Source organism: Artibeus jamaicensis, unplaced genomic scaffold (genome assembly GCF_021234435.1).
Source record: "Artibeus jamaicensis isolate MK-2021 breed Jamaican fruit bat unplaced genomic scaffold, CSHL_Jam_final contig_240, whole genome shotgun sequence".
Lineage (NCBI taxonomy): Eukaryota > Metazoa > Chordata > Mammalia > Chiroptera > Phyllostomidae > Artibeus > Artibeus jamaicensis.
This window is the reverse complement of record NW_026521506.1, coordinates 25,138,465-25,157,327: the sequence shown is the minus strand read 5'-3', so window position 1 is coordinate 25,157,327 and position 18,863 is coordinate 25,138,465. Positions and strand designations below refer to the sequence as shown.

Genomic DNA, 18,863 nt, shown 5'->3' with positions numbered 1-18,863 from the left:
AGCCCCATTACCTTGGAGGAGTCATCCACCTTTGTAATAAAGGTTTAATTTATTACAACTAGAAGTATTTCAAGTCTTTTAGGTCAAGGTAGTTTAGGCCAAAATTCTCTGTACAGGTATTGTGATGGCCCTAAGAAGAGGCAGAAAGCACTTTTGGACAGTAGGGCAAAGCTGAGCTTGACTTTCCTCTCTCAATTATTTCAGGCCTCCTCCGTACCTGTTTTGGGGACTACCATGTGGCCTTCTACTTTGCTGGTGTGCCCCCAATAATTGGAGCTGTAATCCTCTTCTTCGTCCCTCTGATGCATCAAAGGATGTTCAAGAAAGAGCAAAGGGATTCCAGCAAGGACAAGATGTTGGCCTCTGACCCAGAACCCAGTAGGGAGCTGCTGCCAGGCTCTCCCATCCCTGAGGAACCAATCTAATGCCTCTTCCTTGTCATCGTGTGCTCTTCTCCAACCCCTACCCTTTACCCCACCCTGCTCAGCATTTAAATTTTTGCCACCAGCACACTTGTCCCCAAACCTATGCACACAGCATTTTAGCCACCTGACCATCCCTTTGGAGCCAAAGCTCCAGGTGTTCCAAACTTAGTAACCAAATCCTCTTTGTGAATGCCTTCAAACTTGCCAGGGTCTTTCTCCCAGGATCTAGAAAACCTTTGGATCACCCCCTGGCCTTTGGAACCTCTCTGTATACTTTCTAACCCCTGGGGGGGAGGGGCATGGGACCTCTTGGCCCCAGCTTGTTAGTAACCCAATAGAAGCAACTATCAAAGGTGCTACTGTGTCCTCAGGAGCCTAGTGGGAAGACTCAAGCCTCTGTGTGCTGAGAAGCTCCTTGCCATCTTACTTTAGGAGCCACTGATGGAGGGGGTGGGGGAGGGCAGAGAGGTAAAATGAAACAAGGAGCCTTGTTTAGCCTTAGAGTTTCTGAGGACTGTGGCTTCCCAAGAACTGTGGGTGCTGTTAGTTTACAAGTATATAGATAGTCTCCCTATTATCTGGTTGGTTAACAGTCTGCCTCCTTCTACCCTTCCTCCTTTTTTTCCTCTACTTCCTTATCATTTCTCTTCCCTTTCTATTTCTTTTTATGACTGTCATAGACACATGGGTGCTTAAATAAAGGAGGAACCCAGAGCTTGGGCCAATCAGCCTTACCTTGGTCCAGCCCACCCCCAATAGTAGTATTAGTCCCACTCATCTCAGGCTGAGCCACACCTCACCTTTTGGCTCAAGCTGCTATAATCATAGACTGGAAGAGTAGAATATCACATAGAGAAGGGGTCTTAAACAGCACTCACTGATTTTTACAGATTTCCCAAGCCAATGCAGTCTGCAGGCCCAGCTCCCCATCCTTGTATCCATCTGTCAAAATGTGAAGAAATCTCTTTCATCTCAGCAGGCAGAGGAGGCCTGATGACAGAGAGATGGCATGGTATGGGGAAGGGGCAATAGTTATTGACCTGGTAAAGTACAGACTCATGACAGGTCAATATTTCCACCTGGGGTAGGCCAGGAAAGAGACTTTATTAGGGAAAACCCAATTCCCAACTTGGATCCCCAAAAGGTAGAGGCGGCAGCTACACAAAGGTTCAGACAGTTTCTTTTAGGAAGGTGAAACCTTGCTAGCCTTTACCAACAAATGTGTCCATCATGTTGTGCATTTGTGGTCACTCTGGTTGGCTGGCATTAAACGTGCCAGGAAAGGTAGACTCTAGACCACACTCACCTTCCAAAATTGCTGCCAGGCAATTTCCTATGCCCACACTCTAAGCAATAGTCTTGCCGCGTCTAGCTATCACAACTCACCTCATTAGCAGCTCAACCACTCTCCTCACTCAGCCTCTTTGTGTGTCTTTCTCCCTATTCTGTGCCTTGGTATGTTGTGTCCCTATCATTCAAACTTTTTCTCATCTTCTTGCCAGGCATCCCTGGCTGTGACTTAGAGCTAATAGTAACTTGCCTTCCCGAGCCAGGGCCATCCTAGGGTCAGGAGAATGAGGTTGATGCTTAAGGGCTCCAAAGAAGACAGTGGTCCCTATCAATGAGTCTTTCTGTTATAAACTGGCAACTGGGGCATCATTGGCCTCTGATGGCTGAACCAAGGTCAAAGTCACGATCCTGCTCTGTTGGTCCCAGTTCGGCCCTTATCAACTCATCAAACAAAAACACACTGATTCTTGGCTTTGTGGGTAGGAAGGGGCCTAATTACTATCCTAATAGCTCAAACAGCAGTGAAACAGGAGAAGCTGGGCCTCAGGAGAGACCATTGAAAATGAGCACAAAAACCCCTGCTTCCATTTCTCCTGCCCCATACCCACCAACTCACTAGAGGGCAGTTCTGCAGAGCCTCCTTTGTTGTACATGGTGTGAATAGCTCTTAAGAATCAGGCTACCACCCACTTCTCTCAAGGTGAAGGAAAGTCATTCATAGGTCCCAAATCTGCCTTATCAGGTGTCACATAACACAGCAGGGTGTCAATTTACTTCTACACACATGCATGTGCATGTGTAGGCCTGTATGCTTTTGGAGAGAATATTGGTTGGCGAAAGCAGCACAGTATTAATATTTAGGGTATGATGCAGCCTCTTATGAATTTATAGTCAAATCTAGCAGAATGAATAAAATTTGGGAGCTTGAGACCTGGTACATTAATTAAATCCTCAAAAGGTTTGGAACAAAATAAACATCTAAAACTCTAACTTTGGTATGTAACTTGCCTACAAGTGTGAAACAGTTTCAACCTGGTTAACAACAGGAAGTTTGGTTTCAGAACTGACATCTGATTTCAAATCAAATTTCTGCCAGGGTCTAAATTCTCTATTCTCTATGAGAGCAGAAATTTGAAAATGAGCTTCTTAGGGGTTTGAAGTTGGGCAGGCTGTTGAGGATTGGATTTTTAAGGGAGCTCTGAAGTGAAAAAGTGGTTACTTCACAAAATGGGAACATGACTGGTTAGTGGCTGAGTGGGCATGCAGGCCTTCCCAAGGGTCACCACCTTGTTACAAGCATTCCATGTTGAAAATTAGCAAAGACCTTGCAATAACACAGTTCAAGTCCCCTTTCCTACCACTCGTTACTGATGGGGGAACCTGAAGGAACTAGTATACCTGGCTTACACATCCAGGCAGCAACAGAAGACATTAATGGTGATGCAGAAGAGGCCTACAACAATGATAAAGCTGGGGGTAACCTTCAGGTCTCTCAGGTCTATCCTGTACATTAAGTTGAAGTGCGAAAGCTGAGGCCTACAGATAGGAAGGGGTTCATGCAGTTCATCAGTGACAGAGCAGGTTGAGGCTTGAACTAAGGTAATTGACTTCCAATCCAGACCAAACCCCTCATTTTCAGATGAGAAAAATTGACCCAAGGAGGGGGAACTGAGTTGCCTACTTCATTCAGTGACTATGTAATGAGACCATATCCATAGGGGTGTCAGCAGGAACAGCTCTGAGTGAAAATAAAATCTGATCCAAGTCTTATTTTCAGCACATCCCATCTTTTCACGACTTCTCTAACTTCCAGCTGACGTACTTTTGGTATTCTTTCTTCCCAAGCATTCCAGACCTTCATGCAGTGTTGGCCTGGAGAGCTGGTCCCACCTACTGCCCTTTCACCTTCAGAAACAAACAGGCACAAATAAAGTCCATCTCCCTATGACCACATACCTGGCAAGGGAGAGGCAAAGAAAGGAGACTAGCTTTTTGAGAGAGGCTGGTTTACCACCTAACTCTTGACTATTGTTGGATTCTCTCCTGACTCAGTGCAGACATCCTTAGTATGCCAGCCTCTTCATCTTCCACTGAGACTAAATATTTTGTCCTGCGACTTGGCCCCAGGCTCTTGCAGCAAAGTTCACTTGCCCCTCATCCCCAACCCCAGTGGCCCTAGGGCCCCAGTTTGTATGTGATCATTACATTTCAAAACTGTGGAATCCCATAATTTGTATGAGCATATGCTTTCCTCTAGGGCCTTTTCATGTCTGACAGCAGCTCCCTGCCACTTCATGGAAGCAGAGCAGGCCAGCTGATGGGTTACAGGTGCCCCCAACAAATCCCTGGTGTCTGACAGCTAGTACCTAGATAGGGTAGGTGCTGGTTTGAACCAGAGCCAGAAGTAAATTCTTAAATGAAATGTGGAGGAGACTCCAGAGGCACAAGGAAAATAATTCCATGCCCAACTCCTGCAGGAGCTGAGGAGCCTTTGCTTTAGAAGATTTTTTTATTCCTGTCTTTCAGCTCTCCCCAGTGGTCACCAAAAGCAGGCTTGCATGCCTAGTTTTAAAGTCATTTCAGCAATATTTTCTAAAGACGTGGTTTGTGATGGTCACTCTGCTAGAACCCATGGATTTCAGGATTGATGGGAACAGAGGTAGAGAAAACAAAGAGAACAAACACAAGGAGGAATTTGTACTATCTTCTTACCAGAACACTTTTTCCTCTTCTGGACCCCAGTGGCCCTGATCATACCAACCTCAGCGCCTTAGGAGCAGGAAAAGATGACCGCTTCTCTTCTGGGACGGAGGCCACAGCATTGCCCTTCTTCACGGCCCCCTTGACTGGCCTCGGCGGGGTCAGAGCCACCCCGAAGAACTAGGCTTTCCTCAACGTTGGTTTCTTGCTGAGCGGGAGCCGGATAAAATTAGCCCATTGTGCAAATCTAACAAGCGTCTAGCCTGCGTCCAGTTGCGGGAGGGAAGGGCATAGCTGAGCCCAGCCCGCTCCCGCCAGGGCCAGTCAGAGACGTTCAACACCTGTCTGGCGCCCACACCCAGAGCCTCCGCGCTACCTGGCTCCCTGGTTCCTACCGTAGACGCCTCAGGGATAGGGGCTAGAGATGTGCAGGGAGTGAATGCAACTCTTTTCTACTACACACCCACCCTACACTGCCCTTGCAACTACTGGGCCCTGGGATACAGGGTGGGGGTGCTAACGAGTGCCATTTTCCACAAGGTCCCCACGCCCACTCCACACTCGGGGAATGCCTGGGGATAGAGATGGGCCTGGGGGATGGCAGGCCGAACAGGGCCGTGGCTGCTGCTCCTGGTTCTGCTACTGGCCTCGGGTCACCTTGGGCGGAAAGCGGGTCGCTTCCCGGCCCTCCGTAGCCCTCCATCCATTACCTGGTCTGGGCGGATTAAGAAGAACCCGGGAGGCGCGCCGTGGACATACGTCTGCCTCTGGTAGACGGGAATCATGCCAGGTCAGGATAGTCACCTTTCCCACCCTGGGGGAAGGGAAACAGAAGGAAGGTGGGAGAGTCCAGTGCCAGGTGCACCCAACTGTTCACGGAGCCAGAGACAGCAGCTGCCCTGTGTGCTGGGCTCAGCTGCTTCTTGATCCACCGCCCCCACAGAGCTGCCCGAGCCACTGTTACCACGGACTGCAGCATTGCTGAGCGCTGGGTCCAGAGCCCTCAAGGGAATCCGGGCTGAGCCAGTGGGAAACTGCTACTCCCCTCCCGAACAGATTTGGCCCCAAGGCCCCAAGGGCAATGTTGGCAGCAGCTAATGGAAGTCCTAAGTGATTCCAAGCAGGAGGCGGGCCAGAATGAGGGGACTAGGGACATGAACTGCTTTGGGAAACACTGGAGTCAGAGTAGCCATCGTCCTCCGCCTTCATTTCCAACCTCCAACCCTAGTCTGGGCCAGTGGAGCCGCCTCATTCATGCAGCTCAGCACAGTGTAGTTACTTTTGCCCAAGCATTGGCATACCCATTAATCTCCTTCCTCCCCAGTCACCATAAAAGTTGTCCAAGAACTCCCAGGGGCAACCACGCTGGTGGGAGCTCCCAACTCAGGCCCACTTCCACACCACACAGACTCCAGATCTCACCCAGTGAAAAGGTGAACCCCTCCGCCCTGCCGCAGCGAAACACACTGGCTGCCCTACATTCACACAGGTGAACTAGCGGCACTTCCTACCAAGAATGATAAGAGCTCATCAATTTGTTTGCCACCTAACACTCCTCCAGTCACTCCACCAACCTGCTTTCTTCAGCAGGTTGCCTAAATGAGGTGAAGGAGGGGACCAGGGTAACCAGGTCCACTCCTCTCTCACATACACCCTCCCTACCCCAAGGTGGATTCTTCTGGTGGGGGACAGCCTTGCAGATCTTCAGGCATTAAAGCCTTGCAAAGGCCAATTTTCTCCTGTCAGTCCTAGATCTTCCAGCTACTTGCCTCATTGGCTTCCTCTCCACCCCCATACACATGCGCAGATACACAGACACACTCCTTTCATCCTTCAGCTCCATGAACACAAGGGCTTACTGCCCACACCCAGCATATCTAGACACAGTGGCCTCCTTCAATAATAACAGGGCACTCTCAGCTTTGAGTGGGCAATTTACAGTTCATAGGTGCTCCCATATTCCTTATCACAATTGATTGACCCTCTCCCCAGCCCTGGGAATTGCTGCTCTTATACCTGTTTTATACAGATTTGGGAAAGTGAGGCCCAGAGGGGAAACTGAATGACAGGTTTCAAACCTGTTCTCCACCCTGGCTGGTGTAGCTCAGTGAATTCAGCACAAGTCAGTGAAGCAAAGGGTTGCCAGTTTGATTCCCAGTCAGGGCACATGCCTGGGTTGTGGGCCAGGTCCCCAGTGGGGGACACTTGAGAGGCAACCACACATTGATGTTTCTTTCCCTCTCTCCTTCCCTTCTCCTCTCTCTAAAAATAAATAAATAAAGTCTTTACCATTTTCCTTTAAAAACAAAACAAACAAACAAACAAAAAACTCTTCTCCGAGGCTCTTTCCAGTCCACCTCCCAGAAAGTAGGGAAGTGAATTTTTCTTTTCCCCTGACACCTCAGAAAACCTGCTTGTTGCTCCTGGACTCAGCACCTGCAGTCCCTAGGCCCACTCTTCTCCCATCCCATAAGCAAAGCTCTGCATAGTAAGCAGCACCAGAGCCCTGAGATGGAGGCATGGAAAACAGCAGAAGTGACCCAGAGTCTTTGTGCACCTCCCATTCACCCACCTTAGCCTCTTCTATGGAGGGAGAGAGGAATGTGTAAGAATTGGGAGTCTTTGATCTATTTTTCCCCGGGAGTGCAGGACATTGTCTTCTGGGTTCCTCTTTGCCACAAAATGGAGGTAAAACTCCCAAATGTGCTGTTTTTGTGCCTCACTCCTCCAGTCCTCTCATTATTCAATAACATTATCACCAGTAAGGGCTAATTTCCAGAGCCTTTCTTGATGCCCAGAGGCCCTGAAAAGGTCCTTTGTCTGGGCTGGTTATTGGGAGAGAGTATGAGGAACAATTATTGGGAGGCCCTGCTTTTTTTGAAAAGATTAATGTGCTAAGTGGTCAATATAACTAGCTCAGAAGCTCCCTCTGTTCTAGACTTCCAGTGCTTTGACAAGCTACAGAGAGGGGATGGGGAAGAGTAGCAAATACATACAATTAAGTGTAGGAGAACTCCCATGGCAGCACTTGGGGAAAAGAAAAGTGGAGACCATGCCTAAACCCCTGTCTACACACCTCAGTGAGGTGGACTTGTCCTCAACATGCTTCACAAGGAACTGTGGCTATTACCATCCTCGTCTCCCCTGTTCCAGTTGAGAGAGTCCCTCTATCTGCAGAGGAGCTTGGTTTCATCTAACCGCCGCCACCCCTAGTATCATATTGTTTGGTGGACTCTAAACTTCCAGATCCTAATAAGTACTAGCCTAAACCTTTCCTTCAGGGGAATAGCTTCAAGAATCCAGGCCATGTCCTCCAACGTTTGAACATTGGGTCTGGAGTGCAGGAAGAGCCAAGTTCAGGGAAAGTCAAGTTCTAGTCAAAGCTAGCTCCTATTCAGAAACTCTGTAAATAGTTGTAACTAGTGATTTTCAGGAGAACTTTAAGCATTATATTGACAGATCACAGGGCCTATTAACAAACTTACTTTAATGCCCTTTTTCTAGCCAATTAAGTTCTTTTTTTCACAATCCTTTGTCAACACAGTTAAGGGCTATCTTACCAGGAGGAAACCAAAGAGCCAAAGAAGGCCAGAGTTAAAATGGTGGAGAGCTTCAGATCCAGTAGTTTTCATACTGCATATTGTGACTGGGGGAGTCACAGAGTAACTTCAGAGTCCACTAAAATTTCTGGGATTGATTTTTCCCTATTACTGTCATGAGGAACAACAAACCTAGGAAGGCTCTAAAAGGTTGAGGTAAGAAAGCAGACCAGCTAGAGACTGCAGTACCTGTGGAATGGCTCACTTGAGGTGAGTGCTCTAGATTTCCTTTTTGCCTTATACATCCCAGACTTGGTGGTGGAGAACCCAGAAACCAGAAATGTCAATGGAAATTGACATTAAGAATCCCAAGAAAACCTTTCTCTCTCTAACCAAAGAATCAGGAAAGGCACAGCCTAGAAAAATGAAAAACTTACACAACAACCATTCTACTCCAGTCAAACACCATGGGAAAAATTATGGCCTCACCCCACCCAATAGACCATACCCTGAGCCATAAAATCAACTTCAACAAGTTCGAAATACCTGAAATCAGAGATCCAAGATGGTAGTAGAACAGGTGGAAGTTACACTCACCTCCAAGGACCAAACTGGAATTACAACTAAATTATAGAACAATGAACATGAATAACCAACTGAATTCTAGCTGAACAGAAATCTCATAACCAAGACTTTACAGACACATTGAGACTGGTAGGAAGGGCGAAGATGTGAAAAGAGCTGGCCCCACACCCATGTGTGGAGGCTGAGAATCTGAAGGGATAGCACACTTGCAAAGGTCCCCCTTGTGGAGCAATGGGTCTCAACTCAAAATCGAGCTCCCTAGCTCAAAGTACCAGAGCTGGGAAGAGGTGCCCATGTAACATCTGACTGTGAAAATCAGAAGGAATTCTGTCTGCCAGGGAGAGACATGCGTCTGCTAGAAAACCAAGTGCCCTCTTTAAAAGAAAAATCCTCACTCAAGTATATGTTTATTGATTTCAGAGAGAGGATAGGAGGGGGAGAGAGAGAAACACATGAGAGAAACATTGATCAACTACCTCCTGCCTCCTGTATGCACTCTGACCAGGGATTGAATCTGCAACCTTAATATGTACCCTGACTGGGAATCAAACTTATGACCTTTTGGTGTGCAGGATGATTCTCCAACCAAATGAGCCACTCATCCAAGGCTCAGGTGCCCTCTTAAAGGGTCAGTGCACAAAATCTCATTCCCGGCCACTTGCCCTGGGCTCTGGCAGAGGAAGAGCAGCTAGGAGAAGATTAAAGTTGAGCAAGGAGGGACTGGGTTGTGTACTTCTAAAGACAGAGCTGTGGGACAGCTGCCAGGGTCACCTAGCTAAGTCCCTCTCCCACACCACCCACAGACACTATGTTTCTTGCCTCAAGAACTCCTCTCCATAGGTTATTAGCCTGAAGGAATGCAATAATCTCAACCACCCAACTCCCTGTGGCCCCACCCTGCCAAGCTCATGCCCTGTGGAGGAGTCAGCTGTCTGGGTCCCTGGTACAGAGGTCTGGGTGGACTCAGGGGTGTCAGAAACTAAATTGTGTGACTCTGGAGCAGGAGCTATTCCCACTTTCCATGAGTCTGACAGGCACTACCCCGCCAAGAGGTCCACTAGCTTCACCCTCCCCACTACAGGCAGACCTTCCATGTATGTCTCAGGCTCTCAAGGTGATTTGGGCAGAATCCAGGAGAGTGTGTAGTGTGGCTCTAGAGTGGGGCACATTTTCCTTTCCCATGACTGACTGGCACCACAGTTCCTATGTAGAGCCTTCCCTTCACATGGCCAAATCTCAGTCTTTTTAGGCCTGATGAACATTGCTGGCCCCACCACGATGACTCTCTAACATCCTGCCCAACCACAAAGGCCCAGAGGAACTCAGGAGGTAGCTGCAGGCCTTGGTATACCCTGGAACTTTTGTTGAGTGGCTTCAGATACAGCACTTGCACCAAGTTTGAATCAGTGTCAGTCTGGTAAACACCACTTGCCCCTACCTTGTGACCCACTGAGAACCTACCTCATGCAACTTGTGTACCTCCAGAGGCTCTTTCAGAGACTGAGCCTAATAGACACTAGTAGTGAAGGCCGATTTTTGAATCTTAGGCCTTTAGCTGACCTGCCCCGTGCTCAGTGCTGGTGGAAGCTGGCTTTGGTGCACAGTTTGGTCCTTTCCATGCACAACCAGGCCAAACAGAGACACTCACAAACTATGAAATACTATGTAGCTAAAATGGGTTGCCCACTCACAGGCAGCATCTGACATTGACTTGTACCAGAGTCCCTCCCAAGAAGCCCCAGAACCAACAAACCCAGTGGAAGACTTCAGACAACATCAGAGCAGGACCCAATTAGCTCTACAAGTGGCACCTCCAAAGGGAGATTTTGGTAGGCAGCAGACTCTGCTAGGGCAAATTCTGCTTTCTTGGCCCATTCCCCACACAGCACCTCATACATTGTTGTCAGGGTAAATCCTCATTGTCAGCCAGCTTGACAGCCAACCCTATGAAGAAATGGACCAACAGCAAACAAGACTGAACTAAATCAGCGAAGTCCACAAAACACACAAGAGACATTCCTAGAGCGCCTTGCTCAGGTGATAAGGTAAAGTGTACCACTGGGTCCCACGGAACATCTACTACATAAGGCTACCCCACCAAGACTGGAAGACATAGTAGATATATTTAATACATAGAAACAAATACAAAGAGGCAACCAAACTGGGGAGACAAAGAAGCATGCCCCAAATGAAAGAACAGGAGAAATTCCCCCCCACAAAAGGACTAAATAAAATGGGGGCAAACAATCTACCAGATATAGAATTCAAAATAATGATTATAAGGATAATTAAGGAACTTAGGAAAAGAATGGATGAACTCGGAGAGATCTTAAACAAGAGACAGTAAACATGAAAAAGGACATACAAATCATAAGAAAGAACTAGTCCAAAATGAAAAACACAATTTCCAAAGTGAAGAATACACTAGAAGAAATAAACAGTAGGTTAGATAAAGCAGGTAATCGAATCAGAGATTTGAAAGACAAGGTAGCAGAAAACACCCACTCAGAGTACCAAAAAGAAATGGAATTTTAAAAAATAAGGATAGTTCAGGTATCTTTGGAACAACATGAAGCAAAACATTTGCATCATAGGGGTACCAGAAGGAGAAGATAGAAAAAAATGAATTGAGAACTTTTAAAAAAACTAATGACTGAAACTTTCCTTATCCTGGTAAAGAAAAAAGAGATAGATGTTCAGGAGATTCAGAGAATCCCAAACAAAATGAAGCCAAAGAAACCCATACCAAGACCAATCATAATTAAAATGGCAAAGATTAAAGACAGAGAGGAAATCTTAAAAGCAGAAAGAGAGGAAACTAGTTACCTACAAGTAAGCTCCCTCAAGACTGTCAGCTAATTTCTTAACAGAAACATTATAGTCCAGAAGGAATTGGCATGAAATATTCAAAGTGATAAAAAGTAAGGACCAACAACCAAGATTACCAAGCAAGGCTATCATTTAAAATTGAGGGAGAAATAGCCCTTGGCTGGTGTGGCTCAGTGGATTGAGTGCTGGCCTGTGAACCAAAGTGTTGCAGGTTCGATTCCCAGTCAGGGCACATGCCTAGATTGTGGGCCAGGTCCCCAGTAGGGGGCATGTGAGAGGCAACCACTCATGGATGTTTCTCTCCCTCTCTTTCCCCCTCCCCTCCCCTCTCTCTAAAAATAGATAAATAAATATCTTAAAGAAAAAGAAGAACAACATTGGACAGATGTATCCATCTTTACTGAAACTGGTTTTCCAAAGCACATGCTTAGTGATTTTTAAATGTCTTGAAGTCAGAGGTACAGACTTCACAGCTATTGAAGGTTAGCTCAGCACCTGTCTCATACTGGGCAATAATGCTTTCATATATTATTAATACCTCAATAGAATGTCCCTCCATTAAAGTGCTGGGAAATTTACGTATGTAACCTTCAAACTTTGCAACAAAGTAGGTATCATTATTCTGGCTTAATAGGAAGGAAAATTGAGACTCAAAAGAAGATAAAAGTCGTTTAAAACCACACAGCTTGTAAGAAGCATGAATTTAAATCTGATGGCTCTTAAATCCATGTTCTTTTCACAGTACATTTGGGTCCCCAGATGTCTTTCTCAGGGGCCATTTGCTGAATAGGATCATTGGTGTTCATTACTGTTAAGGCCCTGGACCTTTATATGGTCTCTTTTTTAAAATTCCATTTTATTTATTTCTTTATGTATCCTCATCTGAGGACACTTTTTCATTGCTTTTAGAGAGGAAGGGAGAGAAACATTGATGTGAGACAGAAACATAGATCAGTTGCCTCTCATATGTGCACCGACTGGGGATGAAACCTTCAACTTAGGTATGTGCCCTGACTGGGAATTAATTCCCCAATCTTTTGGTGTATGGGATGACTCTCCAACAACTGATCCACCCAGCCAGAGCTATATTGCCTCTTAAACAAAGTTTCTGGAGCCATGTGTCCTTATCCACACTCAATTCTAATAGTTCAGTTAGATATCCAGGTGAATACATTCTTTCAAAGGAGCAAAGATAGGGGAAAGTTTCAGGGGGTAAAAACCACCAGGTGTTAACTTTCCCAGGCAAGTATCTTGTACAGGATTAGGGTCCATATCAAATATGCTATTGGCAAAGCACCTTGTCATAGCAACTTAGGGCAAGATTAGAATCAGTAGTTCTTGCCATACCCATTGAAGAGCCTCTGCCCAAAACTTGTTGCTTAGCCTGAGAAGACAACTCTGCAAATGAGTCAAGCTCCATGTGCACTCACCTGCAGCCCTCAAAATCCATAGACTTTCCTAAGGTCCAGAAAGAATATGGCTATGAAGTCCCTGTCAGATCCATCCCAACAGTTAATGGTGGTGTGGCAGAGAAATGAGGTGGGACTGCAACACGGATCTAGTAACTAGACTAGGAAAGCAACGTATGCCACCATAACAAGCAGAAAAGGGGCCAATTTCCATGTAGCTTGGCCTGATTCCTATGTTGTAGCCTGCAACTGCTTTTCCTTTGGCCGTATTTCCTTTCACTGTTTGTTCCTGTGTCTGAAATCCAGAAGGTGAACTAGGAACTTGGATACTGAGGTTGGGGCCTCTATACCCATGGTTAGGTTAGGGGCTCGTATCCCCTCAATAACTGGAAGCATTAAATCCAGAGTCTTCAGCCTTTCACCTACCAATTCTCTGTCAGGATGGTTTGAATGTAGACCTGCCTAGATATAGGAAACTGAACTAGGTGACTGTCATTTTTAAATGCCAGCTCATATCAGCTACTCCATAAATGTAAGTTAAATTTACCAGATTTACCTGAGTTTGTTGAATTTAGTCTACTCATTAGTAAACTCACTCACAAGAAGTCACCAAGAGGCATCTAATGGAAAAGGTTTCAATTAACAGCTCTTAAAAATCAGCTGTCTCTTTGGTTCATTATATGGGCAATCCTGCCCCCTGCAGGTTTTAGTCAAGTAAAACAGAGTGATGCTAGACTGGCCGTTATCAGTGTTCATTTTATTTATGGCATTGAATTCCACTACTTGAGAATTTTCTCAGTGATAGCAAAATAGAGTCATTCAAATCAGATTAGAGTAAATAAGATAAAATTACTGAACTTCTGTTTATACGAGTCCCACAAACTGAGTTTCTTAGGAAAACAAGAAAACCTAGAAAAGGAAGTCAAAAGCTTGCAGGAGTATCCAACCTGTGGCCTGTGGGCCACATAAAACCCAGGAGGGCTGCAAATATGGCCCAGCACAAAATTGTAAATTTACTTAAAACATGATGAGACTTCTTTTTGTGTGATTACATGTCACAATGTACTTTATATGCGGCCTAAGACAACTCTTCCTCCAGCGTGTCACAGAGATGCCAAAAGGTTGGACACCCCTACTAGATCATTGCAGAGCCCTCTCCAGGGTACTGTGGACCTAGATTCCATGTACTTGCACTTGGTGATGGAAAGGAGCAAGGAAGGGTGTCTTCTGTAGTGTCATGGAACATACAGAGGCCCTAGAGTCAGATCTGTCTTCTAGCTCTGATTCTGCTACCGAGGAGTTATTTAAGTCAGAACCCTTCACTTCCATGTACAAGGAAGACTCCAACAGCTTTTTGTCTCAGAATAATCTCTCATACACTGGCCCCTGACTCATCTCTCACCCCATTTCAACACTGCTCCTTTTCTTCCCTCCACCTACTGAGCCAAACTCATTTCCTGAAACTGAAATGTTCTGCTTCCTATTCACTCAGGTCTGAGCTTGTGTCACCTCCTCAGAAAGGTCTTCTCTAGCCACCTTACTCCATCGCAGTCATAATTACACCACACCATTTTATTTTCTTCTTGGCATGTAATCACTGTCTTAATTTGTATTTACAAATGTATCATCTGCCTCTACCTTACTCGAATGTAAGCTCCATGAAGGCAAGGGCATTTTCTTGTTCACCACAGTACCCCCTATACCTACAATGGTGCTTGAAATGTAGATTCTAATAAAAAATATTTTTTGATAACCAATACTAGCAGTGGAACCTGGAGTATGTCACCTAACCTCTGATTCTATTTAGTTTATAAAATGCAAATATTCAATTGCCCCCCAATTGTTTATTTATTATTTGAGTGTCAAATAAGAGGACAAATAGGAAAAGGCCTAGCCCAGTGGCTTATGAACAGGTAGGTATTCAACACATCGATTAATCTCAATCTTTAACCATTTCTCCACCTCCTCTTTCTTTCAGGACCATGCTAGCAGTTCACAACCTTTCAGTGGAATTAAAGTGTGTATACAGTGTTGCTGATTGGAGGGTAGGTGCAGTAAATCACAGTATGCTTTCTAGTGGGTCCTACAATACCTCTCTGGAACAGTCAGGTAGACATTTCGGTCATCCACAAGATTTCAGAGTCAGGAATCTAGCACACTGAAATTTCTAGGCTCAATTTATAAACTGGCATCTTAAGCAGGAAATAAGGCCTAGGGTAGTCTTAGTTAATATATATGTTGGACAGTTAATGTATAAGATGTTCAAAATCAAATGTACCAGTAGTGTAAACTGAAGAGAAAATCTTGGGAGGGGGAATGGAGAGAAAGAAGTAGAAGGGCTTATCCAGCTTTTTTTCCCAAGTGACTTTGACCTCAGACTTTTAAAAAATAACAGAAAGGGCCCAGTTGGTGTCCATGTCTGTACAAGGGCTGTTAGATATCTATACTAAAATGAAGGTTAAAATGTATTTCTATTTAGCAGATTAGGCTAAAAAGATTTCCTGATTAAACATGTAGATGGTCCTGAAATGAGGAGAAAAGGGATTAACTCAGACCTAGAGGAGACAGCATCATTGGGGAGAAGTTTCTTTTTCATTAGAGCAATAGGGCAGAATTTGGGTTTAGTTGCTGAGTTGGTCTCTGCTTCTTGGGAATAATCCTGTACCTTTTTGCTAACAAAGCCTCAGATACTTTCCTATTCTTTTCCTTCTCCTACGGAAGGAGAGGGCCATGACAAAAGAGAGTGACTCTTTCTGAATTTTCACCTTTAATGTAGAAGGGCTGCACCCAATATTCTGAAAAAAAAAATAAAAATAAAAATAAAAAAATTAAAAAAAAAGCTGAGTGACATGCTCCTCTGGCTTCTTTTAAGCAAGCAGTTATAGAGATAGATTTGAATCACCCAGGCTGGAAACCAACATTTATCCTATACTACTAAATGAGTTTTCACACTCTTAAATAAAAAAGACCACAGAAAATGTTATATCCACACAGAAAATACAACTAAGCCAAGCCAAATGAATCAGCTTTTTCCAAACCTTCAAATTCAAAGGCTCTTTTTTTCACAGGAGTTAATATTTTACTTTATGTTGCCAAACAAAATAAACTGTCAGCAATGGCAGCAGAGATTTGGTGTTGGGAAATACTTGCTTTCACTGGGACTAAAGTCTGATCTGGTAGCCTATATTCACATGTTGTCAAACTTGCCCCTCCTATCCCAAGAAACTCATTTAGACATATACTACTTACTATCGAACTACAATGCAGAAACAGATTATAAATCCAGGTTAGCTCTTTCTAATAGAGCTAACCTGGGGATATTGAAATGTGGAAATTATTTATTTGTACAATTTTAACATAGCTGAACTAACAGAATCCACCTAAAACAGTAGGTGCTTGTTCCTGCAATAAGTAATTGTAACAATCACTATTAGCTGCTACATACTTCTCGTTATAATGGGCTTCCCAAGGTTTTTTAATCACGGGGCCCACAACTAGCTATGGTCTTTTGCTAATTATTAGTAGTGAGATTTCAAGCTTTGGTAGGCAGCATATGCTTTTAACCTCAAAGCAGAGTGTTTTGTAAACTTGGATAGATACTCCAAGCCACAGCTTTGACACACAGAATGATGCTATTTACTTCTAGGGTAATGTAGATGAGCAGATATAGTGTGTGTCTACAGGTGAACTTTTAAATCCTTGCCATTTGCATCCTACCCACTTTAATCACTCTATCCCATATTGGTCTACAACTGCACTGTCCAACATAGTAGCTGCTAGCCACTTACTGCTATTGAGCATTTGGAATGTATGTTGTCTCAAATGAGATGTACTTTGAAGTGTAAAATGCCAGATTTTGAAGACTCAGTATGAAAATATGTTGTAAATCTCATGAATAATTCTTATATCGATTACATGTTAAAATATTTTAACCTTAAAATTAATTTCACCTCTTATAATGTGGCTACTAGAAATGTTAGTTTATTTATTTTTAGAGGGAAAGAGGGAAACATCAATGTGTGGCTACCTCTTGCACGCCCCTTACTGGGGTCCTGGCCTGCAACCCGGGCATGTGCCCTGACTGGGAATCAGACCAGCGACTGACCCTTTGGTTCACAGGTCAGCACTCAATTCACTGAGGTACACCAGCCAGAGCTAGAAATTTTAAAATCATGTGACTTGGATTATATTCCTACTGGACAGTGCTATTCTAGAACATTTGGTGCAGATAGGGGACCAAGTGGTGAATCTTTTTAACAAGTAGGTATAGCATAGCTACCAACACTATCCACTGAGAAAGCCAGCAATATTTTGGGGGCTTCAGGTCCCCATTCTGTCAAACACAGGGGAAAGAGAAACCTGGCACCAGCACAATGCCTAGAACGTAGTGGGAAGCCAATACACATTTATCTCTTTAGCTGAGGAAACAAACTCTTAAACAGATGAGCCCGTTTCCATTACTGCTCACTGTTCCTTTCAAATATTTGAATGGGGATGCATAACTATAGTATGTGTATTTTTAAGGTTTTTGTAGTTTTACCAACCTTTACATATTTCCCCACTGATGCCTTTATCTTTCTCCCTGTGCTTCAAATATTGAGGTGTGAATCTTTTCAAAATACTCTCCTCCATAGCCATTTACTCTAAATACTACTGCACCTATGATTTTGACATGCCTTATGTATGATTGCCTTTAAATAGTGCATTCTTCTCAATATGCTTAAAGGTGGCAAATCTCCATTCACTGAGAAAAAGATAGTTCTTGGAAACAGCCAAGTCATCTTAAGGGTGGCAAATAACTTGAACATACTGAAGAGGGCTTCATCTCTCAGATGCTCATAAAATTGTTTCTAAAAGCAATTTTAAACAAGTTCCAAATATTTTCTGAGCAATGGCATTTTGGGAATGCCTATGTCTGCCTAAGGCAACTTTAAAGGGCATATACTTGGATGCCAATAAGCTGGCTGGCATACTAAAAAAAAAAGCTGAATTTTTTTTTCTAGAAAATTTCCTATTTTCAACCCGGGCATGTGCCCTGACTGGGAACCCAACTGCGGTTGTTTGGTTCCTAGGCCTGCACTCAATCCACTGAGCTACACCAGCCAGGACTCATTTCCTATTCTCAAATCAAGTAATAACTGGGGCCGAGCACACAGAATGAGGGGCTGAGAAGACCATTGATACTAGAGTCCCAAAACCTACTCCAGTCCCCTTTGAGACTTTCAGAAATACCATATTTTGCCATGTATAATACACTCCCGTGTATGATGCACACCCATTTTTTGCCCAAACTTTCAGGGAAACAAACCCCTTTAATTTCAACTCAATTTTTATCCGTATATTTAGAAACAAAACCGATTATCATATCCCAGGGTATTATTTTGCATGCAGATATTGTTATTGCCTTCTAGAGTTTTTTAATGCACAAGCATGAAAACATCTATGTAGATATGGAATTAGTACCACCCATGTATAATGTGCACCTTTATTTTTCCCTCAAAAATTTGGGCAAAATGTTATACATGGCAAAATACGGTATAGTGCAAAGGTGTATTTGGTAATGCCCAAAGTGATTTACTAAAATTTATGATCTAAATTCTCCTCAGATTTGCCCTTTAAATTTTCCTTGGCAAACTAGCCAAAACCATTATTTAGCCTAAGAAATCGTACCTCATAAGTAATCTAGTCTGGGGCTCGAGATAAATATTAGAAAACAGGGGTCATACAGTAGCAGGATTAAGAACACAATGAAACTAAGCTCTGGAATCAGAGATCTGCCTACAAATACTGCCACTTGGTGATGTTGGTCAAATTACTGAATGCCTGTATCTCACTCAGCTGCATCACTTATAAAACAGGATGGTAAAATACACCATGGAAACACTGTGAGGGTTAAATAATTTGTAAAGTGCTTAATACACTACCTGAGAGCAATCAGAAAAATTTAGCTGTTAGTAACCCATTTGCAAGGCTTTAGATTTTAATGTTGCCTGAATTCAAGAGCTGCAGAGAAACTGGACCCTAGCTTTTATTTCCTATTTTTTCAAATGACCATTAAGAGTATAGCTTATAATCTGATTTACCAG

At 44.1% G+C, this 18,863-nt stretch overlaps 1 protein-coding gene across 2 annotated transcripts in view; it reads left to right on the top strand.

Moving 5' to 3' along the window:
• Positions 1–2,705, top strand: part of SLC16A2 (solute carrier family 16 member 2) — a 118,750-nt gene extending 116,045 nt beyond the window's left edge. For both annotated transcript variants that reach the window (XM_053662377.1, XM_053662376.1), the window contains exon 6: positions 205–2,705. In XM_053662377.1, the coding sequence (XP_053518352.1) occupies positions 205–425 (221 nt within the window). In that variant the 3' untranslated portion in view covers positions 426–2,705. The remainder of the gene's footprint in view (positions 1–204) is intronic.
• The last annotated feature ends 16,158 nt before the right edge of the window (positions 2,706–18,863 follow it).